The 26,901-nt window shown below is 47.7% G+C and overlaps 1 protein-coding gene across 3 annotated transcripts in view; it reads right to left on the bottom strand.

The window, feature by feature from the left end:
• The window catches only part of TRIO (trio Rho guanine nucleotide exchange factor), a 375,721-nt gene that overhangs the window by 122,879 nt on the left and 225,941 nt on the right, over positions 1 to 26,901 (bottom strand). For 2 of the 3 annotated variants that reach the window (XM_028492812.1, XM_055086511.1), the window contains exons 12-20: positions 19,676 to 19,845; positions 18,492 to 18,666; positions 13,455 to 13,650; positions 11,706 to 11,872; positions 10,057 to 10,176; positions 8,118 to 8,309; positions 7,596 to 7,745; positions 4,016 to 4,130; positions 1,126 to 1,241 (exon numbers count right to left, since the gene is read on the bottom strand). In XM_028492812.1, the coding sequence (XP_028348613.1) occupies positions 1,126 to 1,241; positions 4,016 to 4,130; positions 7,596 to 7,745; positions 8,118 to 8,309; positions 10,057 to 10,176; positions 11,706 to 11,872; positions 13,455 to 13,650; positions 18,492 to 18,666; positions 19,676 to 19,845 (1,401 nt within the window). Of the gene's footprint in view, positions 1 to 1,125; positions 1,242 to 4,015; positions 4,131 to 7,595; positions 7,746 to 8,117; positions 8,310 to 10,056; positions 10,177 to 11,705; positions 11,945 to 13,454; positions 13,651 to 18,491; positions 18,667 to 19,675; positions 19,846 to 26,901 lie in introns of all 3 variants that reach the window. The other variant, XM_055086510.1, reaches the window with a different exon arrangement.

Genomic DNA, 26,901 nt, shown 5'->3' with positions numbered 1-26,901 from the left:
TTTGTTCTCTGTAGCTGAATGACTCCTTGGCTTTCAACAGAGAGATAAACAAAGACGTGAGACAAGATTATGAAATAGTCTCTAATTAGAAATAAAATCAGGCCCCCATAAATCTGAAATATGGTTAGATTATCCTTAAATAAAATGTTAAGAAAATGGAATTTAAACATTAAAAAATACTACCGCTTGCCACCCCTGCTGGGAATATGATATCTGCATCTGGGAAAGCCAGTCAAGACAAGGGAGAGGCCGGGTCAGGGCGCCAGGTCCGGGGACCATGGACTCCTGCTCAGGCCCTGGGACCCCCGAGCTGCTCTGGGCAGCAGGCTGCCCAATGAGAGACTGACATTTACCCAATTAAACAAAATATGTTCCCCAAGTGAGAAACCTGTGCCGAGGAAAATGTAATCTTTCTGGAGCTAAAAGGATTTTATCGAATGCCTACGCTGCGTCAGGCACGTGTCAGGTTTCCAGGTGGATCCAGAAGACAGAGCAGGTCACACGTGGTCACCGGGGAGCGGCAGCCCTGAGGAGGCCCCGGGGATGTGGCGGGTGTGAGGTGACTCCTTCCTGTTTGCGTTACAGTCAGACAGACTCTACCCTAAAATGATCTCCACGGCTGGCCATCGATCCCAAAATGACTTCCGAGGGGGGGGACGCTGCCAACGTACCCCCTTGAGGTCTCTGCCTGAGCCAAAACGCGTGACCTTTTTTTTGAGTATACTGAATTCTGAGAAATTCTGCCACATTTCTTACTTAATTTTAGCTCAGTTTATCCGAAGAACAAAATTTTGTCTAGAAAATGTAAGTACGCCCACGTGGAAAACCGCCCACCATATCATCTTACAGTGACTTAAATCATCGTGATCACGACTGCTCGCTCTCCGCTGTCTTAACTGTGGGGTGACGGCAGCTCGGCAGAGCTGAACGGCACACCTGTTGAGGCCAAAATCACCGAGTGACACACTTTTACGAGGCTGGGGGGTTTTCTTGCCACAAACTGTTATAAGTAAAAGGCAAGCTCGTCCTGATCATCAGGGGGTGGTTTTCCACCTGCTGCCACGTCAGAAGATGCCCATCTGACGATGGAGGCCTGAGCGCGGGGAGGGCTGTGTGATGGCTGACCTGCTTGGCGCTTCGCTCAAAGACCACGTACTGCTGGCACTGGTCCAGCCGCCGCTTCCTCATGGTCCAGTAATGCAACACCCTGTTCTCCCGCTGGAAGAGTTCGTTCAAGATATCTGAGAGAATGAAGAGAAAGCCGCAGGTTGGTGCTTGCCATCAGGCAGAACACCCACAAAATCCCGTTCGTTTTTATCTGAAGACATTTTAATGCAAATGCCATTGTGAGCCAGAGTTATCAGTCACCGAGCCACACGGCCTGCCTGCCTGGCCTTCTTGACACGCCTGTCCAGACCTCTCGTCGTTCTCTCACTCCGGTTTACTCTTAGGACTGACATCACTGGACATCGAGTTGGCCTCTAATCCCTCAGGTCGGCTGGGTCAGTGGGATAGCTACTGAGTCCCCTGCTGGGGCAATCTGACAATGGCTGGAAAAACACCGGTATTAGATGTTTTGTGCAAGACCATGAGAACCTTCCTGCGGAAGGAATTTAGTATACATCAAAAGATGTCAGATGAAACAGTGGAGTACTAGAAGAAAACGACGGGCTTTAAAAACAAAACCAAAAACATACACCCTCAGGAGAGGGAAGGAAATGAAGTTGAGAAGCATGAAGCTAGAAAGGAAAAGTTAAAACAGCAATCTGATTACATGAGAATTAAACATCTCATAACCAAATAATAACCGCCATAAAAATATTACACAAATAAAAAGCCAGGAAAAACTACTGGGAACACAGAAGATGGATCTAACTTACTTAACAGTCAACAGGAAAATATGAATAATCTGTTAGCAAAGCGAGCAAAGCATATAAACATGGACGTCATGATGATATGAAATGAAATATGGCCACTAAAAATACAGAAACGTTTCGTCTCACTCAAACAATGAGACCAGTTTACACCATTTCCTGGCGAGGACTACGCTGCCCAGGGCTAGACGGGACAGAGGAAACCTGTGTGCCTGTATTACTGAGGGAGGAAAATGGAGCACAACCCCTGCAGAGGTCATTCGGTGACAGGTAACGACACTGAGTGGTGTGCACCCTTGAACCAGCAATTTATCTTTCAGATCCGGTGCTGAAACAGGCTCTCAACACAATTTGTACACAGATGCACACACACTGAGGTACCGTTCGGGAAAACTGGCAGCTACGTATGAGCCCATCGATTAGGGGTCAGAGTAAATCAATTACAAAGTCACCATACTGGACGTTAAAAGTAACAGAGCAGATCTCCAAATTCTGATATAAAATAAGATTATTACTAAGCGTAAGAAGAAAATTGCAGGGGAATATAGTCCCACTTCAAAAAAAAACTTAAAAAGCCAGATGGGTGAGTTGAAGCCACACGTGTTTGTATCTCTCTGCATATTTCCATTTATGTGCATAGAAGGGTGCACAAAAAGGTCTTCCCAGTGGTTACCGCTGGCAAAGGAATTTAGGTAATTTATATACATTTGTACACTTTAAACATTCTTTAGAGTGAGTCTGCTTTACTCTAGAAGTTTACAAAGTAAACAGATAAAAAAACTTCAGAAAAAGATTCCCTGACTGAAATTGCAAATCAAATAAGTGGCACCTGGAATATAACTTTATTGGAAAACTTTAAAAATAATAACCTCTCCACAAATATTTACCGAGTTCCTCATAGGCTGAGTACTTCGTGAGAGAAACAGGAGCCTGCGAGCAGCATGTACCCGCCAGCTCACTGGTTGGTCCTGTTACATTATCTTTGCTCGATTGAAAAGTGAACTAGTTTAGTGAAGCAAATTAGCACTGAAATTTGAAGCCTGTCAAAAAATAAGCTACCACTTAAATGAAACGAAAATGAGCTTAAGTCTTTTCTAGTCTCTTATTTCCGTAGCCTCTGCCTGGGGCAGGACTGAAGCTCAGGTAAGGATTAAAGCTGATAGAATAGGGCCTGAATATCAGGACTGTTTTAAACAACTCTCATCATTTTCTGAGGACCCACTTCCATGTCAATTCAATTAAACTTGTAAAAAAAATTATGATTAAGTTTAAAATGATGTATCACCTGGATGCATTTTTACTGCAAAATATTCAAATCAGAATTCTACAGCATAAAAATCAACAGTACCCTTAACTTCCACCCATAACAACTCTACTTACAGTTTAGTACAATTGTTCCCAGGTCTTTTTCTATGCGTGTGTGTGTGTGTGTGTGTGTGTGTGTGTTTGTGTACGGTTTTGTACATTTTTAAACTCAAATGATACCCATCTATCTATATAACATTCTTTGGCAATTTGCTTTTATTAATAATCCTTTAAGTATATAAAACTGATACATTATAGCAATGAAATGGGTATATAATTTTTGTGATTTAAACTTTTTTTTTTTTTTTTTTTTTTTTTTGTGGCATGCGGGCCTCCCTCTGCTGCGGCCTCTCCCGTTGCGGAGCACAGGCTCCGGACGCGCAGGCCCAGCGGCCATGGCCCACGGGCCCAGCCGCTCCGCGGCACGCGGGATCCTCCCACACCGGGGCGCGAACCCGTGTCCCCTGCATCGGCAGGCGGACGCGCAACCACTGCGCCACCAGGGAAGCCCCTGTGATTTAAACTTTTAAAAGTATTTTGCCTGTAGATAATTCTGGCTTTCATTTATTCCCGATTTATATTTTCACTTACTTTTAACAAAAGAGTCGATGCCAATAAATATCCTGAACGTGCTGCATTTTCTCCCTGTTTATATTCTTCAACTTTGTTCAATAAATTATCAACCTATATATTTGTTTAATATTTTACTATTAAAATAAGTTAACTTAGGAGAACTTTAATGATATGAAAAGGACTTTCCAAATGAAGCCCTGGACCAAGATTTTAGAACAGGTCTTATCAAGCTCATCAGTCAGCTGACTCCTAGGTGTACTCACTTTTCACTTGCTGTTCAGGGGCTTTGATATGGGTCACCATTCCAGGCATGTTCACGCTGTTCCTGTGCAGGTATTTCAGGAAGACATCTGCGTTCCTCCTAGCAAGCGTGCAAGCCTAAGGAATAATGCAGAGCAACGTGTTCATGTGACTCATACAGACACGCATCTTCAGTGCATATGGATGACATCACGTGGCTCTAACATAGGTCTTAATCCAAAGCGCTCATCTGGCCGATCTGTGTCTGGAGAATACATAGGCTAAATCCTATTTCAACTTAAAAACAAATCTCTGAATTGGAGCCTTTGGTCTGCTGAACCCAGCTGCTATGTTGAGAGCTGCCCCATGGTAAGGTCCAGGTGGCCAGGGACTGAGGGTGACCCGTGGCCTGCAGCCCGAGAGGGAGTAAAGCCCTTCCCCAGTCGAGCCTTGAGGTGACCACATCCCTGACCAACAACTTGATCACACTCTTGGGAGAAACCCTGAGTCAGAGGACCTGGCTAAGCTGCACCGGGATGTCTGTAAAGGGCAGAGAGTAAATATTTTCAGCTCTCCGAGTCATGTGGTCTCCATCTCTCTGTTGCAACTACTCAACCTGCCCATTGTAGATGAAAGCGGCCTCGAATGATACTTAAGTGAATGGGAGTGGCCAGATTTAGCCCTCAGGGCTCAGCTTGCTAACCCTTGGTTTAAGCCATTGAATTGTGGGGTGGTTTGTTATTGTGGTAATAGAAAACTGATATTCCATGTTTGTAAACCGAGTAAGTAATTTCATTCATGTATTTAAAAAAGAGTTTTATTTAAGAAAAAAGAGATATAAATATAAAATCAAAATGGCTCGGGAGAAAAATCCCTTAATTATAATAGAATTGGAAATATCTTGCACATTTCCTAGCCCAGATCTGGAATCAATCTTTTTTTCACGGAGCTCCGTCTCCTTCTTGTGGTAAATGGCACTGAAAGCCCACAATGTGGGCACTAGGGATGTTCGTTACCATTGGGCTGGTCATCGTTCCTAGGCCTTTTCAGTAGATGGAGCTGCAATAGCTTTTTTTTTTTTTTTAAATTAAGAGAAAAATACATCATGAGTCTCTACTGATAAGACTGAAATAAGTTGTCTTACCAAACAGCAAGGAAGCCGTAAAGACTGCTAGGGTTACATCAAAAGGACATCTGAGCCAACCTGACTTGAAGGGGCTCCCACTAGTGGGACAAGCTGAATATAGAAAGATAAATGACTGTAACTGATTGAAACACACCAAATGTTAAAATCCATGATGATACTAAAAGAACAAATTAATCATAAGCAGAGGTTGCTAAGGCAACAGATCATTATTCTGAAAATCATAAACAAAGGGAAGGAAATCAAGCATTCACCACCCCCCCACCGTTTTTTTGGACAAACTCTATTTTAGCATAACCAAATAGCTGAGGAGGGAATAGCTGCAGCTAATCAAGGCAGAAAGAATGATAGAATACCACCATTTTGCAACTCCTAATGAAACAATATCACCGCTGGCTACTAAACCCAGTGGGTGAAAGGCTGATGGGGAAGTACACGATGGAGGACGTGGACTTACGATGTCTGAAGCACTGAAAAGCCCTCATGTCACAGAGACAGCAGGAGAAGCAGACCTGTGTGTGTCCTGGAGCAACGCCGTTGGAAGTACACACCACCACCCATCAGGTACCCTAAGTGCATCCCACACACTCACTTAAACCCGAACCGGATCCAGGCCCTCAACACAACTAACAGAAATGGAGAGAATCCGGGATGGTGCTAAATGACTCCACAGGCTGCAATTACCAAATCCAGAATGAGGGAAATTCCACAGTATGAATAACTTATTTCTTCAATTAACAAATGCTAATAAAAGGGAGGGTGGGATTTACACTAAAAGAGACTCAAGAGACATACCAATCAAATCAATGCATGGTCTTGTTTGGATTTTGATTAAGACCACATATAAAAACACATTTAAGGGACAATCAGAGAAATGTGAACACCATTGGATTTTATATAAGATAAGAGTTACTGTTAATTTTTCAGGTCCAATAATGGTATTGTGGTTGTAGAATGGTTTTAGAAAGGTAGAATTTAATGCCTAGATACACACAGAGGTATTTATAAATAAAATGGTGTAATATCTAGAATTTAAAATAACCCAGTAAAGGTGGGCATATATATGCCCATATGTTGGTAATTACTGAAGCTGGGTGAGAAGTACATGGGGGTTCATTATCCATTCTCTTAATTTCCATACGCATTTTTAAACTTCCGTAATAAGAAGTTTAAAGATATCTATCTAACACACCGAAGACATAATCCTAGTTGAATGAAAGAATCTGACCAGGTCTGTGATTATTTTTCTTTTGTAATTATACCTAAATATCTTTCTTAATTATATTAACTAAGTAGTATGTAATTTTGTTTTATACTAAATGGATTCCAGAGAAAGAGGCGATTGTAACGATTCCACCTCAAAACATCCCAATAGTCGTGGACTTTTCGTAAACTTAAACGGCGCCGACAAGCAGGGGTGGGGCTTTCAGGTCCTGTTTGGAATAGTGACAACTAATGACCCTGGGAAGCTCCAACTGTTTTCCCACCTTGATTTGCTTAAAAAGAAAATCTCTGTGGTGGAAGCTCATAATAAGTTACCAGGTAAGAATTTTCAAAGAGTCACAATTTGTTCTCCCAGACTAAACAATAACTCTGTCAGCTCAGAGGATCACCTTCAGAAACGAAACAGAAACAGAAATGATTAAATGTGACAGGAAGCGGTGTCAGAGAGGTCAGGATGCTGGAGCGATGAGCAAAACTAAACCAAGCAACATGGAAAGTAAACACCACACCTATTTTTCCTAGGTCTGAGTGGCCACCAGCAGAACCTCGGGAGATCTTTTTCACAAGTGAAAGAATGCAACACGGAAACATTCAAAGTCAATGTATCTAAACATTTTGACCACTTTTTAAAATTTAATTGTTGCAAAGCACACCAGTAACTCAGGTATGACTGTATATACAAATGACAAAGCAGGTTTGATAAGTGCCTCATTTAAAGCTTCTCAGAGTTAAAACCTCCAGCCAGGCCTTGAATGGGATTAAATTTCTCTTGCAGGAAACATTTCCTGGACAAGTACAGTATTAGTAACTGGTCCTGTGAACCACAAGGGGTGTTGCTGCTTTGTGTCCACTCTACACCGGGCTCACACGTGTTCTCAGACAGTCTTTATTCCGAAAAAGGCTGAATTTCCAAAGCAAGGTTATTTTAAGCTCTAGGCATTTTTGTCCCCCCAAATCAATCTCTCTGCGTGTGTCTGTTCAGGCTCACGTGGTATTGTGACTTCTACCCATTCTCTATCCACACGGGTTTCTATCTAGCTCTTTCTCTGTGAAAACTAGACGGAGAGTACAAATCGCAACTGAAAAAAGATTTTAAGATCTTCTCCGATCAGCCGACTTATGGCTGAGGCGGGGTCAGCCTGATCTCTCTCCAGGGCAGGGGCGCTGCGGGGACGCCCCGCCGGCTCAGGTGGACGCCGTCACCGAGGCACCAGACCCGACGGCCGGCTCCGTACCTTCAGGAACGCCTCCTTCTGTTCAAGGTGCTTGCTGATCATTGGGGTGACGTGGTCCGTCTCGGAATTGGGGCCCAGCTTGTCGGCGCCCCCACACCAGTCCTCTTCTCTCTTGTACTCCTGCTCCAGGCTCTCGAGGACACTGCAGACCTGTGGCAGGAGAGAATCCCGGGCTCAGAGGGACCGCTGGGCACCGACGGGATGACAAGTGCCGGCCCGAGGACCGAGACCATCACCTGACGCGCGGCCACGCAGGCCTTTCAGAGCACGGACAGGAGAAAAGGTGAACGTCCCGCCTCTCTCTGCCCTGTGTCAGGCCACACATTTAAATGAGAGGAAAAGGGACGTCTCCTCAGATCCTTTCCAACCTGTTATTCTTTGATACGTAAGGGAAGCAAGCATAATCTTAATTCTATAATGCCGCTTTTCTCTGCTCGGCTGGCCCAGGGATGACTGGCGAGGGAAGGACCGAGCCGTCCCGTGCAGTCAGGCTCAGCGGGCGGCACCGGCGGGGAGCCCTACCTGCTCCGAGGTCTTGTAGAAGGCCACGGACGCGTTCACCAGCTTCAGCCGGTCCTCCATCTTGAGCATGAGCTGCTGCCAGTGCGAGGCCACCTTCTCGGCACAGTCCCGGATCATGTCCATGTCATAGTGGTTGGCCTGCAGCATGGCTTCCGCCTTCTGCTGCACCTGCAGCGCGCTCTGGTGGGTCTTCTAAGGGGGGGGAGAGAGCGGAAAGCTCTTCAACGGGGGTGTCGCGCACTCACTGGGAAGGAGTGGGAAGGCCGCAGCTCTTCTGTCTGCTGGCTTTTACGGGAACGACTTCAGTTAATACTCACTAGGACGCTTCGAAAACCACAGCTGACAGGTTACTTAAAAAAAAAAGTTTTTATGCCTAACAACAACTATTTATATTTACCCAGGGAAGGATGAAATGCCTTAGGACTTTCCAGAATGGGTCTTGGTTGTGGAGTTTCCAGCTTTTGAGAAATAGCAGGAAAAACCCTTAGCAGCCAATAGTCTAAAAAAGCTGTTGAAATGTTCCAAGTTTATTATTCCTATTGATTCTTCTTATAAAAGCAGCCAGGGGCTAATGAACAAGTGGAGAAAAAGGTGGCCTAAGTGAATGCTCTTTATTTCACTTTTACCTTAAACTCTGGACTCGAGTAAAAGGTTTTCAAAAACTACTGATTTAAAAAAAGAGAAGGAGAGAAACATAGTTAAAAGCTGAAAATGAACCAACTGTGTTCTCCGGAGGTCCATGCCAGACGATGAATCTATGAAAACAAACTGGCAAATCCAGTAACAACTCCTGCTCTCGTATCCTCGCTAGAAGCTTCTGTGAGGGGCTGAGGTCCGGTTCCTCGGGGAAACCAGAGGGCCCGGCAGGGCAGCCGTCAGGGGGAAGCACATGGGTCTCTGTGGACACAGAGTTTTCTCTTTTTTTAAACAATGGCAAAATTTTGCGTTTCCCCTGAAGTGGTACTAATGGCCCCATAAAACACTGTACCCAGTGTAATCCTGTCCGTTAGCCAGACGGTGAGGTGCGTCAGGGATTTAATTACTAGAAGGCACTTGGCACAGGGGACGATTTTCAAAAGATTCACCCAGAGTCTGGGCTTCAGGGAGAAGTGTTAGTGTCTGTCCACTGGCGCTGAACAGTTGAGAGTAAATTAATCTAGGGAAGAAATTAATGGCAATTTCTTTGGTTTTCATCTCTGGCTGAGAATATGTATGTAACTAGAGCAGGAAACAAGTTTTCTATAATCAAATGCGCTTTTTCCCTTGACTGCACCTTGAGACCACCCACCACAATCATTAACTCCCCCACCCTCCAAAAATACTCTAAAATGAATTAATCCATATGCTGTGAGAGCGACTGGCCGAGCCATTTTGCTCAAGTCCCGGCACAGCACCGACCCCGTCAAGGCACAAAACCCTCTGGTGAGGGACGCTGCTTTTCCCCAGGGTCACAGGAGCTCTGTGCACAGCACTGTTTATGGGGAACAGGGAACTGGTGATTGGCACCCGGTCCTGAAGAGCCACCCCGAGTGCCCTGATTTTTCAAGACCGGTTACACACCCACAACTGTGCCTATAAGATCAGCAAAATGTAAAAAACCTCAGCCGAGACCCCAGCTTGGGCTCCCTGGTGCCGAGATGTTCCTGACAGGTGAGGTGCATCCTGCCAGGGCCCTGACAGCAAGGGCACAGCAAGAGCCACCCCTGGCCTCTGGGACCCTTGCGGGGAGGTCGCCCTGGTGGGCACGGACAGCCTCACATCACTGCAGTTGCCAGACTGCTTCCCCCTCCCGTAACGGACTGCAGGTGCGTAAGCGCGGCCGCTTTGGGTCCCACTGAACCCCCTTCGGCTCCCAGGGTCAGCGCCGTGTGAGGGGACTTAGCGGGCCGGTCCTGAGGCTGGGGAGGCCGGGCTCTGAGGCCAGGCCGGGCGTCCCCACCTCGATGGCGTGCTGGAACTGTTCGTGTTCCCTCTGCAGCTGTTCCGCCTCCTGCAACGAGCTGGCCGTGATGAGCCCGGCGTTTAGCATCGACTCTCCGTTGCGGATCCAGCCCAGCACCTGAAACACGACACAGGCGACGTCACGCAGCGGCCCCTCTGGGGCGCCCAGGCCGTGGACCAGCAGTGACGCAGGCCGAGTGTGCAGCGGTCGAGCTGCTCACTTAGCTACGAAGCAGTGATTTCCTCGTGATCCCACTGGCAGCAGCCTGCTACCCTTCCATGGTATCTGATCTTAAGTGCTGCATTTTAAAATTAATTCTGTCACGTTTAGTTTCAAGTGGGAGCTGGAAAAGGTGGAGGGTCCGGAGGACTGATCATTGGTCCACAGGTCAAAACAGACTGAGGATCACATACTAGAAAACCTACAATTGCAAAGAATTCCCTGATACTCAAAAATATATACCTTTCGCTCCTTTTAGGCCTCATGAACATGCAGAATTAGCAAACTGCTTGATAAGGGAACTGTTTTATTTCACTAACGTATTTTCCACTTTCGAGTCAGTGTTAAGACAGCACACTAACCCAAGGGTGAATTGAGCTGTCCGCTAATGCTCAGGGCCACACCACCAGATTCTTAGCATCACAGAATGAGAAGTCGGTTCTGACCATGGAAGCCACGGGGATGTGTGGAAGGTCATTCTGGGTAATCATTTGTGGCAGAAACTGCTGGTTACTTAACCAGCACCTATTTTCCTCATGTCCTTTACTCAGAAAATCCCAGCTTGGGAAAGAGCTTAAACTAAAGCCAGTTCTCAGCTCCCATGACAGCTTGGTTGCAGATAAGACACAATTCTAGCCACTGAGATCAAAGCAGGGGCTTCCGGGCCGCTTGGGGAACACATTTCTTTTCCGATCCAGGTGCTGCCTCTTTCTTGATATGCCTTCCCCTGCCTGATACCTGGAACGTGGAGGTGACAATTGGGGCTGCAACAGCCATTTAGCAACCATTAAGTCCCCTCCAATCAAACAAAAAGATGCTTTTCTACACATCTACAAGAATCCCAGAAAGCCATACTTCCACGGTTTCCCTGCTCACGTGATAAAATGTCACGGACATGCTAAATACACATATGCATGGAATCCCATTGGCACTGAACCAAAAGCAATCTCTTCCAAATGTCCCATTTTTATTTTGCCATGCTATCTGGGAGATGGCAGTATCGTATCCTGATAAGACAAGAAGACCCCAGCCATACACAGCCTGTGATCCCGGCCAGACTGCTAACAGTCTATTTGGGGAAAAACAATAAATCATATAGTTATTCAGCCCAGGAAGCAATGTGCTCAGGGTTTCGGGCAAGAGACGACCAATAACGAAACAAGCTAAGTGGAGGTGACTCTCAAGCGACCCGCTGCTGGGTGACGAAGGCTTTTCCGCCACAGAGCAAACCCAGAGCTGCCCAGGCACTGGCTCAATTCTACACACGAGCGGTGGTGTGCCAGGGGGTGTGTTGTATTCTACAGCAGGACAGCGGTGCTCTGATGAGGACAACGTGCCCCAAGGCTTACACATCCGAGGTGCCGGGAGAGCGCCCATCGAGCGCTCGCTCGTGGGCCGGGCCCCCCTCACTCCGGCCACCTGTCTACCTGCTTCACCTCCGCCTGCAGGTGGCGGAGCTGCACGCACTGCTCCAGGCGCTTCCGGTGTTGCTCGGCCGCCGAATCCAGCTCCTGCTGCTTCTCGTGCAGGAACTCCAGCAAGTCCTGGACCCGGGTGGCCATGTCTACGTCTCTGTCGCAAAGCAGCTCCACGCCTGCGGACATTGAAGGGAGGCCGGAGTCCAAACAGCACTTCAACCTGTTCTTTGCTTTTTTTTTTTTAACATCTTTATTGGAGTATAAAGTGGTGTGTTAGTGTGTTAGTTTTTACAGTGGTGTGTTAGTTTCTGCTTTACAACAAAGTGAATCAGCTATACATATACATATGTTCCCATATCTCTTCCCTCTTGCATCTCCCTCCCTCCCACCCTCCCTATCCCACCCCTCTAGGTGGTCACAAAGCACCGACGTTTGGTAGTGTATATATGTCCATGCCACTCTCTCACTTCGTCACAGCTTCGTCCCACCATCCGTGTCAAGTCCATTCTCTACAACTGCAGCTTTATTCCTGTCCTGCCCCTAGGTTCTTCATAACCTTTTTTTTTTATCCATTCATGGACACTTAGGTTGCTTCCACGTCTTGGCTATTGTAAACAGAGCTGCAATGAACACTGTGGTACATGACTCTTTTTGAATTATGCTTTTCTCCAAAGAAGACATACAGATGGCCAACAAACACATGGAAGGATGCTCAACATCACTAATCATTAGAGAAATGCAAATCAAAATCACAGTGAGGTATCACCTCGCACAGGTCAGAATGGCCATCTTCAAAAAATCTACAAACAATAAATGCTGGAGAAGGCGTGGAGAAAAGGGAACACTCTTGCACTGCTGGTGGGAATGTAAATTGATACAGCCGCTATGGAGAACAGTATGGAGGTTCCTTAAAAAACTACAAACAGAACTACTGTACGACCCAGCAATCCCACTACCGGGCATGTACCCTGAGAAAACCGTAACTCAACCTGTTCTTAAGGGAGCATGACGTACATGCTGCATTTGTGAACTACCTGCCCGGCGCCGGGCCAAGCCATTTTACTGTGAAGGCCAAGTCTGAGGAGGGCAGAGGCAGCAGAGGAGGTTTATGCCTGCCTCCGAGCATGTCTCAGAGGATAAATTCGACGTGGTCCAAAGCCAGATATAACGTACAGCTAATCAAAGCAAACCCATTTCCTATCGATCTACTTCTGCTGCTACACTGATATCTGGTGAGAGCGAGTCCTTTTTAAATGCACAAACTTCGGTTTGTTTCCCTTGTTATCCACTGTTTACCCGTTCACTCTTGAGGAAGCATTTAATTTGACTTGTGTAAAATGAGTAACGTAGGACACAGGTTGTTGCTAAGTTTCTAACACTACAGTTCCCTCTACGTTTTCGAGCCTATAGTGACATCTGCTGGTAAAATATAAACGAAGAAAAAAATAAAGGACATGAAAATATTTTCTTGGGTTTTACATTTCATTCATGGAGATCCAGCAATATATAATTTGTAAAACTAAAGTTCGTGCCCCTTGAAGTAACATGCAGGAATATTACGGGTAAGTACACTAGCCGATGTTAAATGTGATCATATTATGTGGGTGAAAGAAAGCAAAACGTTTCCTTTCAGAGAGCAGGTATTTATAACACCTCAATCACACGGGTAAGTGACCTGCGCAGCCATCACCCTGAAAGGAACCGGATGCGTTCCTGCGGGGACACGAAACCCGCCCCAGGGCGGAACGCGCTGCTCACCGGAGGCCTGCACCTCGTTGACATACTGCAGGAGGTCCTGCCCTTGGTGGATGACGTCGAAGGTCAGGTTATTCATGGTCAGAGCCTTGTCCGCGTGGTGCTGCAGGCGCTGCTCTGCTATCGTGAGGTCCTCCGTGTCAAAGTCGTTCATTTGCTGAGAAAGCTCGTCGTTCCAGGACTCAAGGTCTGAGATGATCTGACAGAGGAAAGTATCTGCTTAGGACCAAGACTTAAAAAATAAGTATCTCCTGTGACATCTCACTGTGCCAGGGAGGGAAGGAGGAGAATAAGGCGACTGTGTCAGAAGGACACGGGAGCCAGGTGACCGGGACCATTAGACCCTAAAAAAATTTACCACAATTGAATAAAATACACTGAATATACAAAAGTCCATTAATTCCTAATGATGTTATAAAAAGAAGAGCTAAAAAGCAAAAAATTCAATGAAAAGCTCTTTGGTTTTGATTAAAGGGAACCAACCTTTATCCACAAAATTGGTTCTTAAAGGAGAAAATTAATTATTTAAGCACACAACGATGAAAGGAAGTTCCTCTTTACGGTTAAATCTAGCTATTAAATGTAGAAATAATAAAATTAGAAAACTTCTTTGTAACCAAAAAAAAAAAAACTACCACTACAACACCTGTTCAGGTAAAGGTCATCAGCACCCAGCGAACTATCACGAGAGGCTGACGGGGACCAGGCTGCACCTCCTGCCCCAAAGACGGCCCGCAGCATCCCTGAAGATGCGGGACCAGACAGCACACGCCTCCTGACAGGAGGAACCATGCTGAGACACCTGCGCAGCTTCTGGTACCAAAATGAACCTGAACCTAACTGGGTCTTCCCATCTGCCTTCTAAGGTTACAGGAAATGCCGAGGAAAGACAAGCAGTTAAACAGCCTACCAGAGACCAAGCGAGAAAATGCAAAATGTGGGACCTGGTTCCTTTGACCACTGAACGTTATTTCAACAAGTCACAACACAGGAAAAAGAGAAGGGCGGATGGGGGGAGGGTTCTAGATGAAAAGACGAACCACCAAACGCAGGAGCAGACCCCACGTGCCCCTTCTCTGCAGCACCTGCAGAAATCTGAACAGAGGCTGGGTATTAGCAGACAACAAAGCATCACTCTTAATGGCGAGGTGCTTAGGATGTGGTTATGCAAGAAAATGGCCTATTTTTTAGAGATATTTACAAAGCCTTTAGGACTGAAATATGATCAGCTGGCAAAAGATTTCCTCTGAAACACTACAGCACAGCAATAGCAAGAGGATACTTGACGTAAGAGGGGCAAACTCATGTTGAATTTACAGGACAGGCATCTGGAAGGTCATCGTGCTATTCTTGCTACTTCTGTGTAGTTTGAAAACTTTCACGCTATACTTTTTAAAAACTAAGACCAAAAATTATGAAATCCAGCGAGGAGGAGAAAAACTTCTTGTGAAAGAATATTATACTCTACACTTCAATGAAATAGCATTTCCCATGGATCCTAATTTACTTTGTCCACAGGAGCTGTAAGGAAATTAGTTTGAGAATTTGAGAATGTGAGAGAGTTTAAGGAGAACCCAGCTGGGAGACGGGACGTAATAAACATCTTAAGGCTTCTCCAAATTCCTACTGCCCAGATCTTCCTGATTTCTTCCTTTTATTACTTGGTCTCCATAACATATGTGCACATTATATTAATTTATTAAATTATATCAATTTATAAAGTAATCATTTTAAACAACACCAAATTAGACACAAACCAAGAGGCTCCAAGAAAAATATTTTTTAAAAGGAAGAAAATTACCATAACTTTAATCTTTATTTCTATTCTAAGGGGAATTTTTAAAATTAATTAATTAATTTTATTTATTTATTTTTGGCTGCGTTGGGTCTTTTGTTGCTGTGCGTGGGATTTCTCTAGTTGTGGTGAGCGGGGGCTACTTTTCATTTTGGTGCGTGGGCGTCTCTCGTTGCGGAGCACGGGCTCTAGGTGCACGGGCTTCAGTAGTTGTGGCTCGTGGGCTCAGTAGTTGTGGCTCGCGGGCTCTAGAGCGCAGGCTCAGTAGCTGTGGCACAGGGGCTTAGTTGCTCCGCGGCATGTGGGATCTTTCCGGTCCAGGGCTCGAACCTGTGTCCCCTGCATTGGCAGGCGGATTCTTAACCACTGCGCCACCAGGGAAGTCCGGGAATTTGCTTTCTTAATGTTTGTTTTCTGACACTGAGGGAGAGGAGAGTTAGGTGTGGTGGTGAGTTACAGACTCAGTGACAGTGCCTCATGGAGACAACGTTAGGCTCAAAAAACACTCAAGAAATGGACAATAAATAAAGGTCAATGTGCTAAAAGCAGCAGGATTCAAAAACACTCACTGAGCACAAAGAAACACCGGTGACGGTCAGGATCCAGGATCATCAGGAAAAATCCTGCCCTCACGTTCAGCATTGTTAATAACCACACAAGCCAAGAAAAGAAATCTGTGGCACAAACAAAGCTCCAGAAAGTGGAAGGCTTTTTTGAACAGGGATTCTTTGAAGAAATAACTTTGACACAATTTTTTAAAATGTAGCCCCGAATTTTCAGAAAGTCTGTTTTTCTTTCTAAATGCACAGCTATGACTGTCCTCCATAACTAAACTGTCACAAGATGCTAGTGTAAGGCTTTTGTTGTTCTTTTTAGACCAACACAGCAGATCTTATATGGAATATTTGCAGACTCAAATAGAAATATTCTAAGCCATAGGAAACCCTGCTCCACTTCTGAGAGATGGAAATGCTATTTCAATTGAAACACAAGTGATACAGGGGATTTTTCAAACTGACCAGGTAACAGATGAATTTCTACCACAAAGATAACTCCATGCCTCCTATGGGCAGTCAGAGGGGGCATCTTCCCAGACAGGAGAGGAAATCCCTGCAGAGCCTAAACTGCTCAGGTTTTCACATTTTCAGGATTACTCCAGAGAACAGGGGCTCTCAGGCTGTGACATTTAAAAGCTTTTAAACTATATTTTCGCTGGTCTGTGACTGAACTGCAGGGTTATGTTCCCAGCTTAGGAAAGCGCTTATCCCTGGCTGAGAGCGGTGGCTTTATTGAGGCCATGTGGAACTCTGTGGCTATCATGTGGGGAAAATGTATGTTTTTGGTTCCTGATCTACGTTTTAATACAGTAGTTTTATGAAAATAGAAATACAATAAAAAAAATTTTTCCCCTTTGTGATAACATTAATACAAGTAAAGCCAATATTTTATTTCAAGTATCAAAATGTCCTGGAAGGAAAACTTCCAATAATACTTCTGATTGCTCTGTGTTTCTTGACTGAAACTATTCAGTAAGCAGCTAAGTCACCAGGAGCAATTCCTATGAAGTGGAGGTCAGAGAGGAAGGCAGCCATGCTGGCTCTTCTGTTCATGCAGCACTGCACCCTGACCCTTGCTGACCACCAATAATGCACTCTGACCCTGGCTGCCCCCCGATGATGTACCCTGACCCTGGTCACCCACCAATGATGCACCCTGACCCTGGCTACCCCCCAATGATGCATCCTGACCCTGGTCACCCCCCAATGATGAACCCTGACCCTGGTCACCCCCAATGATGTGCCCTGACCCTGGTCACCCACCAATGATGCACCCTGACCCTGGTCACCCACCAATGATGCACCCTGACCCTGGCTACCCCACAATGATGCACCCTGACCCTGGTCACCCCCCAATGATGAACCCTGACCCTGGTCACCCCCAGTGATGCGCCCTGACCCTGGTCACCCCCAATGATGCACCCTGACCCTGGCTACCCCCAACCGCTGCAACCTGGCAGCTGCGGCGCAGCACCGTGAGTTGAGACCAGTGCACCTCTTCTTCATGTGGCTCCACGTGGGTGGGAAGGTTAAGACCAGAGCCCTTGAGTAGCTGTTACCAGGCAACATGGGCAGGGTTTAACTCCTTTCTTGTCATCAACCAGTGATGACAATGAAACAGCCAAGACGGCCTTTCTTTAATGAAAACATTGATGGAAGTTTAGACAAGCAGGCAACCAAAGGCCCCTGTGAGAGGCACACACACCAGACCACCACTCGGGGCGGGGCCGAGGGTCTAGCACCAAGGCCCACTTCGGGCAGACGGTCCCCTCAGCTGGGGCAGCCCCGCCCTCCCTCTGCCTTCGGTGGCACCTCGGTCTGGACCCCACTGCCCTCAAGGCCCTGTTCCAAACACAGGACAAGTGATAGATATGGAGACAGCAGGCTCTACAGGTTCTGGCCGCCAGGTACGGGCCATCTGGGATGCCTGGAGGTACCTGGACAGGCAGCAGGTCCCTGCCAGCAGCGGCATGAAGCCCACCGGCTCCAGGAAGCCAGGCTCACCCAGGGAGTTTTGTTTCCTTTGATCATATTTCACACACAGATGCAGCGTCATCCAATTATACTTGCTCTGCTTGTACTTCATCAAATTCAAAAATAAAAGATCTTGCCTGGCAGAGAATTAAGAACCGCCCTCTTAAGAAACCTGTCCTTCTTTCTTCTAGTCACATATAAGGTGCAAAAGTCAATTTTTTAGGTAAGAATTACAGATCGCCTGAGAACATTTCTGTGGGGAAAAAATGGGGTTTCCTGGGACATAAAACCTTATGACCACAGGCTCAGGGAACACTCACTCTTGAAGGGAGAGGAAGGGTGGGGGCGGGGGCGGGGAGGAAGGAAGAGCATCACTGCCTTGAGCTTGTGCTTCTGCTTCCAGGACAAGGGGACTGCTGTGAAAGGTCCAATCAAGGATGAACAAGCCAAGGTGACAAGGTGGCCCTGTTTGTAGGAGCCCTGCCTGGATCCACGCTCAAAGCTTGCTCGCTTTGCTGTCCTGCTGTGTGGTGTCTGTCCTGCCGTCCACCTGCCTGCCCCAGAGCCAGGCCCCATCTCCCAGGGCCGAGCTGGGAGGAGCTGCTCTTTCCCTCCCCCTCCCGGCGCGGAGCCTGGGGCAGTAGGCGAGGGGCAGAGGAGGGGTGCTGGAGCTCTGGGAGCAGGCCCGGGTGGAGGGGCGGTGGGGACACTCACGTCGATGGCGTCCCTCTCAAAGATGCGCAGCTGCAGGAAGAGCTCGAGCTTGATCTTGCGCTCCTGGAAGAGCTCCTCCATCTGGGCCTGGGCCTCGTCCAGCTGCTGCAGCACCGTCTCGATGTGGCTGATGGAGCTGTTGTGTGGGGTCTTGTTGCTGGAGATGGCGGAGTCCCTGAGAAGGGGCGGAGAGGGACAAACAGGAACTGGATGGGAGAGCCTCACCCCGCCGGGGGGCCAGAACCGGGACGGCGGGAAGCAGGACTGCCGCGCTCCGAACACGGAATAAGCCGCCCCTCCCGCCAGACGAGCCGGGCCTTCCTCCCTGGATCTCAGGATACGCTGAGGAACCCCTTCCGCACTCTTTCACAGCCCCTCTCTTAGAAGAAGGCTAACAGTCACGTGAGTCATGCCGTAGAGTTTCACCTTCAGCCACTTTTCTCCGGAAGGAGAGAAGAGATGGCACCCCTTCACTACAGATGGTGAAGCCACGTCAGCTGAGGGGTTAAGCGCGACGCGGCCAGCGGAGCCTTTATCGCGGAAGTCTGCGGGGCCCTCAGAAAAGTAAGCATCACGGGGAGTTGTCAGGGGCGATAAGATAAGCTACCCCGAGGGATCCAGCAGGGGCACTGCATTGACGTGACCGTTCCCTGTGACCCAAGTACAGGGCTATGCTCTCTGCCCCAGCCTGCCTCCCCACTTCCCGCCACTAGGAGCACCTGAGTGTCACCTGGCGCCACGCGAGGCCAGGCCTGCCGAGCCTGGACTCTGAGAGGAGGGGCGCCCACCACACCGCAGAAAAGCAGATCGCTCAGGGCCTGAAGGACACGGTCCTGGGAGGTGTACATTCATCTGGTTTGTAAGGAAATTTCAGTAATTTCTAGGTAGGTGTGAAAGGGAAATATTAATAAGACCTGAATCCTGGGGAGGCGTGTTAGTCGACGCCATAATGAGAAAAATCATAAGAGTGAAAAAAACTGTGAGAGAGAAAAGGAGAAAAAGGAAAAGAGAGAGAGTGGTGTGAGCCTCCTTTGCACGCACGGATGTTATTCGTTCTCTGCCTAGTTGGACAGAGAATTATAGCTAATCGTTCCCCAAAGTGAGGGGGAGGGGAAGCCCCCCGCAGATCTCAGAGCGTCTGCGCGGGGACGGGGGACGCGGGGCGGGGACGGGGCGTGGCCCACCTCAGCTGCTGGATGAGGTCCTCCCCTTCCTTGATCACGTTCACGGTCACCTGCAGGGTGGTCTGCTGCTGCTGCCCGAAGCGCTTGATGAGGTCCTGCACGGCCTCCACAGACTCGGCGTACACGTCGTCCAGCAGCTCCTTCTGCAGCTCCTCCAGCCATGTCCACAGCTGCGGGGACAGCGCTGTGAGCCCGGCCCTTCCCGCTTCCCCGGGCCGCGAGGGGGCCGGCGGCCAGTGGGGCACAGAGCAGGACGCGAGGTGAAAGAACCACCAGGCAGAGAGCCCAAGGGGACTGCCGCAAAGGAGAAAGAGGAAAGGGGAGGGCAGGGACTCTTCCCAGTCCTTCCCAGACCCGACCCAAGGGCAACAGGAAACAGAAAAAACCCTCCAACGGCTGCAACGTCTGCAAACGTAACGGGCATTCTTCTGCGCGTCTTCCGACTCTTACTTAGCAGATGGATGGTTTTATTGTTAGCAAGAGCATGACAGTCCATTATTAATTATTAAACTGCTGCTCAGACAGGGGGGCCTCACATCCCTCAAAAAGAAGGAAACATATAACGTGGTAAGATCAACCGTCACCACGCCCGGCAGGAGATTCGGATGCGGCTCTACCAGGCCCCCACTCCCAACACAGGCCACGGTCAACCCGGACACAGGTCAGTCCTTCGATGGCAGGAGTACATGCTGGAAACACGTGATCACCTTCATTGCCATGACCATTAACAAGGTGTTCACACACCTGGATAGGCAAAGACAACCTGGGACGAGGACTGCTTCCAGCCTGGCGGGGACAGAGCACCTCGCCCGCTTCTGGGAAGCCCACTGCCTCTTCCAGGTCCCTGGGGAGCCAATCAGCGAACTGAAAGGACAATTAATTAAACTGAAAGGGCCCTGGTGGCTTGGGAGAGGTTTGTGCGTGGAGAAAGGGCTTCCTGCTTCCCCGGGGATGCAATAATCAGTATGTGTACATTACAGACAGCCACCCCAGCTGCCGGGAGAGAGGGGGCCCTGACACTGCCGGCCACGCGGCCTCGTGGCTGACACAGCACCACTGCTTTACTGAGGCCTGACAGACACAGAAGAAACGGCACAAGTTTAAAATACACAATTTGATAAGTTTGGACACATGTAAACCCATGAAAAGATCAACGCTATCCTGACAGTGACTGGCTCCGTCACCCCAAGAGTCCTCCCGTGCCCCTGGTAACCCCTCCCTGTCTTCTTTCCAGGCGATCACCAGCCTGCCTTCTGCCACTACAGATTAGCTTGCATTTTCTAAAACAAAAGAATTACATTCACGGAATCATACAGTAGGTCCTCTTTTTTTTTTTGGTCTGGCTTCTTTCCGCATAATTATTTTGAGATTTCATCCACACTACTGTGTGTATCAACAGTCCTCTCCTCTTTGTTACCGAGTAATAGTCCATTCTGTGTCGACGCCACAATTTATCCACTCAGATGTTGACGACGTCTGGGTTGTTTTCAGTTTTTGGCCATTACAAACGCAGCCGCTATGCACACTGGTGTATAGTCTCCGTATGCACCTGTGCTTTCCTTTCTCGTAGGTACACATCTAGGTGCAGAGAGGTTGGATCATATGGTAGGTGTATGTTTAACTTTTTAACGAAATGCCAAACTGTTTTCCAAAGCGGCTCATTTCACGTTCCCCGGACCCCGCTGCCCCCCGCAGTGTCTGAGCGCTCCAATCCCTCCGCATCCTTACGGATACGAACGTGGTCGGTCTTTTAAATTGTAGCCATTCAAAAGGAGGGGTATCTCATCATGGTTTTAATGAGCAATTCCCTAATGACTAATGATGGCAAATCCAAGCTAACCTTTCAAGAGTTCTTTTGTTGTTAAACATGTATTCAGTTGAAAACAAAGTATTGCCAGCTGGCTCTTGTCAGGTCAACAAGTATTTTAAATAGGGCAGGTAAATTTAAAAATAAGGGAAGTGCTGGCCAAGAACTTACTTTTAGTCAAGTACTTGGGGTCCTAAGAGTTAATTTTACTAAAAATGTTAACATGTCAACTTGTATCATATTATTTACCCATCTCTGTAAGATATCAAATTTCATACAATCCAAGGATTTTAATTATAGGCATTTTAGACAGAGGCTGGTTCACCTCTGTGGTCTTACAGATTAAGGAAAAGAGGCCACAGGTGATGAAGTGACCTGAACAACATGGGCAAACCTATGAGCAGCGCCAACCTGTGAGCAAAGCCAGTACAGTATCAGGAAGGAGGCCTCCAGGCCCGGCCACACTTCACATGATGCTGCCTTTCAGCAGGAAAAAATGTCATTCAGCGACAGACCAAATATGGACTGATACTTCGCACGTCTATTAAGGGTCCGATCAATAACATACTCTTGCTTTCCATTTTGTTTTGTTTTGTTCTCTAAATTCCCATGAAACTGGTTGCTGCAGTTATAAATAATAGGAAGGATGAAAGCACTATGACCATAAAGACTCCCAATTTGCTCTAACATTTCCCATGAAAAACCTTCCATGGGAAGGTGATCATTTCACAATATATAGGAGTACTGAATCATTATGCTGTAAACCTGAAACTAATAATGTGTCAACTATATCTCAATTAAAAAGTGTTTTATCCACAAATAATTAAAAAACACTTTTCTCGTAATATGGAATAATGATTACGAGGCATGGGTTCTGAAGCCAGGTTGCCCGAGTTCAAATCCTGAATTAACATTTCCTAGGGTGTGACCTAGAGCAACTTACCTGGATCCATGTCTCGGCATTCTCATCTATAAAATGGACATGGTAATAATGCATACTCCAGGCAGTTACTGAGAAGATTCAACAAGACAATACATATTTCTTCAAAATAACATATGTTAGCCACCATTATAGTTTTGTTCTTGTAAGAGAAATTCTGATAATAATAAGAATCACAAAGTTTTTAGAAGTGTTCTTTCTCTGGGTATTTTTCAAAACACATCCAAGTTCCAACCAATTGTTCAAAATATGTCACTTAGTCTGGTAAACTTAATACCGTGCCGCATTTAAATCGTTTTACACCTAAAAACAGTGCAGTACAAGGGAAAACGTGCTGGAATTAGTCCAGATGCTACAGAACTCTCTTCCCATTGGTTCTGGGGAAAGTGCCACGAGTATGTGTGGGTCAAACCCTTTGCTTTCTTCCCGGTAAGTTCTGAAAGAACTAGCTAATTCCTTCAAGAGCCTGGACATCTCGACACGCATCCACGGTGGAGGGGGCACACCGCCCAGCCGGCTGCGGAGCCAGGGAAGGGCCCAGCTATGGAGGGGTTCACGCAGTTGAAAAGGGAAAAATCACTGAGGTAGAAGGAGCGAGACTACATTTAAATCCATGATTAAAACGCCCAAGATTCCTCTGCCCCTTTAGAATTTCTCTGTCGGGTCCTACAGGAAATATTCTCATTCATTTTGGAGGAAAAAGTCTCAGAGAAAGGTCATTTCCAGTGCCAACCGATGATGAACTGATGCATATCATAATACAATACGAGTCAGACAAAGTCTATTTTTAAGCTTTCGAAGTGGTACATGTGACGCCCAAAATAACGTCTGAATAAAGGAATGAGAAATAGTCTCTAGGATGCCTGTGAAATTTTTACCATAGACTTCCTGAAGGTGAACAAAATTGCACTTATGTGCATGCTGTTAATTTAAAATGAAAAGATAAATCTTTGCCCGACAATGAGAGAGGAGTTGTATTTTATCCAAGTTCTCAGCAGCATGGAATCCACTTCTAAGAGAACCGTGCCCACAGCCAGGTGACGGCCAGGTAGCTGGAGTTAGGCAACGCTGTCCCCTAGAGGCCATCCGAGCTGTGGCCAGGAGTGTTCCATGCAGGAGAACTTGAACCCAGCCCAGAATGGGGTGCAGGTGCGTACAGACTTGGGTCACAGTCCAGGATCCAAAGAGAAGGCTGGTTTAGAAAGACCCATGGAGTTCCTGGAAGAAAACTCCTGTGATAAGCTGTGGGAGAGCCTGGTCCTGGATCAAGCATCTGCTAGGTCTGACCCCTGTGCGTCCCCTATCCCAGTCCCTTCCCCCACGCCGCCCGTGCTGGCTGGAGCCTAAAGAAGGAGCCAAAGCTCTGCTGGGAGAAAGCCCCTGAGAAAGCCCCTTCCTTGCTAGAGAGGGCTCCGAAAGGAACTCACTGGGGTGGGAGATCGCAGGAAAGCACTGAGTCTCCAGCTGGTTCAGTGGGTGGTCAGATGGGAGCCCCGAGATTTGGGGACTGCTCTAGCTGCAACCACTCCCAAGATGCACAGTCTGAACGCAGGCTACCAGCCTGGTCCATCTGGAGGTGGGAGTGCAACACACCAGCTGGGGGGTCCTTATCCCCCATGTGACCTTGGGAGAAGTCCTTGGAGTTCTCTGCCTTCAGTTTTCTCATCTGTGAAATGGGATCATTTTACCATGAGTTTGAGAATCAAGTGAGATGACCACAAATGTGTGGCAGTGCTCAATTACCACAAGCACTTTGTAAATAAAAGCTACCACCATTGGTATCCATTTCCCTACTCTTGTCTTTGACAATCATTCAGGTACCAGTGGGGATGGGTGAGCCGCAGGGCCAGCGTGGGAAGTGTAAAAGCCGGGAGCAGGGCCTTCCCTGGTGGTCCAGTGGTAAAGAATCCGCCTTACAATGCAGGGGACACGGGTTGGATCCCTGGCTAGGTGAACTAAGATCCCACATGCCGTGGGACAACTAAGCCCGCGTGCTGCAAACTACAGAGCCCACGCACTCTGAAGCCCGCACGCCACAACTACAGAGCCCATGTGCCCCGGAGCCTGTGCGCCACACTAGTGAGAGAAAAACCTGCAGGCCACAACTAGAGAGAAGCCCGAGCGCCGCAGCGAAAGATCCCGCCTGCCTCAACTAAGACCTGACGCAGCCAAAAAAAAAAAAAAAAAAAAAAAAGCCGGGAACAGAAGCAGGTGGCAACTTGCAGGGGGAATTTCAGAGGGCACCTGCTATGAGCACAGAACGTGATTCCGTTTCAGGCAGAGGAAGCAGGGATCAAAGGGGAACTGCTCCAGCCACGAACAGCATGTTCTTTAGCCTGAAATGACCAACTGTGATTTTGGGGCACATGCCTGTCACCTGACCGAGGAGTAAGGGTTTCAGGAGTACCGATTATTCTTGGATGGGTGATAAAAGATCCCTTAGTATGATGAAATGAAATGTACGAAGGATGTATGGGGGGAGGGGCAGAGGGCAAATTAAGTCAGTATCATGAAGTGATACCAAGGCAAACATGCGTCAGGGGGGACGGAAAAGGAGGAAACCCCAGGAGCGTGGCAAGGCAGCCCACACATTAAGCAGGGGCACCATTAGGGGGGCATCGGGCTCTCTGGTGGAAGCGAGGACGAGGCGAGGCACAGGTGACACGGCTGGGCCCACGGCCAACTCGGAGATGGGGGCAGCGCCAGAACCTCAACCTCCCAGATACTTACGTGAAGTCTAATTTGCTAAAAACAGGTTTTGAGATTTAGAATTTTAAATTTTCTTTTTATTCCACCACATCCCCAGCGGGTAAGACACTCCCTCCAGCAGCCGTCGCTCGCTGAGGCATCAAGCTGGGGGAAAGTGCCTCGCCACCCAGGGTCGCTCTGAGCGCAACCCTGTCTCCCCGAAACAGTGCGCAGCTGGTCCAAGAGTACTTGCTCTTGAGCTCTTCAAATCTCTGGAGACAGTGCCTGTTCCTGCAGCCTGGCCTCCCTCTCCGGAGACTAACACGTGATTCCCTGCACTCGGCCGGCTCTGGCAGCACCAGCTCTCTCTCCTCTGAACTCCCCGCCCCCCAGTTCAGGGACTGAAGCACTGAAGGCAGCGCCAGACGTGACCCAAGCAGCAAGCTGGCGGGCGGGAGGGGTGACTGGCCCCCTCGTCGTGACTCTGCCTTTACTCATTACAGCCAAACATGTCACCCTGGGGGAGGAATTATTGTGGACACTGTCCATCAACAGAGGTAGCAATATTCTTTGATGAACACATGCTGCTGCCACCCATGTGGCTTATGTTACCTCTGTAGCCCGCCTACTTCTGATTCAAAACAGACTCATGAATTAAAACCCATGAATGAAATTTCTGTCATAGATTTGGACTTATTCTTGCCGGGATCTTTTCTGATTCTATTTTATTATCGGATATATCTGGCAGCCCCTGGTCTAGACTTTGATCAACTTGCCCTCCGCGCCAATCCACGCACTCACAGGCCTCGTGCTTAGAGACAGAGGTCTGCAGTGCAAACAAGCTCCAGCCCCGCTGAGGTCATCCGCCAACCAACACGCCCACTACCAGCCTCAGCTGCAAGGTTTTGAACGCAGCCATGATTATTTCTGCTTCAGCACCGAGTCTGTCCTGGCTTTATGGCAATTTGACCACTTTCAAGATAAAATGCTCTCAACACAGCAAAGGCAAGTTCTCAGGGTGCCTGGACTAGGATGTACAATCTCTCCAGATGTCCCAGACGGACGCCAAAGCTCTGAATAGGTGGGTGGAGGCAGTTCAGAGACATGGCAACTGCACAGGCTGCTCCCCTACAGCAGGTGACACCAGGGATTAAAACCATCTGTCTGTGGGGCCTCCGGTCCACCTGGGATGACTGGTCTACCACCTCCCATCACCCCCTTCATCAGAAAGCTGATCCAATTGTGGGTCTGGGCTGGAAATGACTTCCTCATTCACAGGCAGGGTATGAGCAATGTCTTCCCATCACAGACACTTTCTTCCTGGCATGGTCTACTCAGAGATCAGTATGGGAGGATAAGGACAGTCTTGGTCTTGTGTTAACTGACACCCTCAACTGATTCTTTTTCACAGTGATTCAGCCCATATTTTTCTGTGTACAAATTAAATGTCAAATGCTTGGTTAGATGCTCACTACTTCCACTGCATACTCTTCATCAAATCAGAAACCTAGTAAAGAATGAAATAAAGTTCACATGGCATAACTTGTTCATTCACTTCTTCCCTTTTAAAAGGCAGTTTATAAACTGTCTTTTCTAGAACTCTGCTTAGGAGTGACCTCAACCTGAGTAATATGTGAAATCTACCTTCTTAAGAATGCACAAGTGCATTTTTGGCCTTCTGGCATCTCTTCCTTTTCTCACAGTTCCTTAGAGAGCAATACACCAAATTTGGTGAACTAACTATCAAGTTCTTTCACTACCCAGGGATCTCACTTGTCTTGGAATACAGAC

The sequence above is a fragment of the Physeter macrocephalus genome, chromosome 8, assembly GCF_002837175.3.
Source record: "Physeter macrocephalus isolate SW-GA chromosome 8, ASM283717v5, whole genome shotgun sequence".
Lineage (NCBI taxonomy): Eukaryota > Metazoa > Chordata > Mammalia > Artiodactyla > Physeteridae > Physeter > Physeter macrocephalus.
This window is presented reverse-complemented; position numbering and strand designations above follow the sequence as displayed.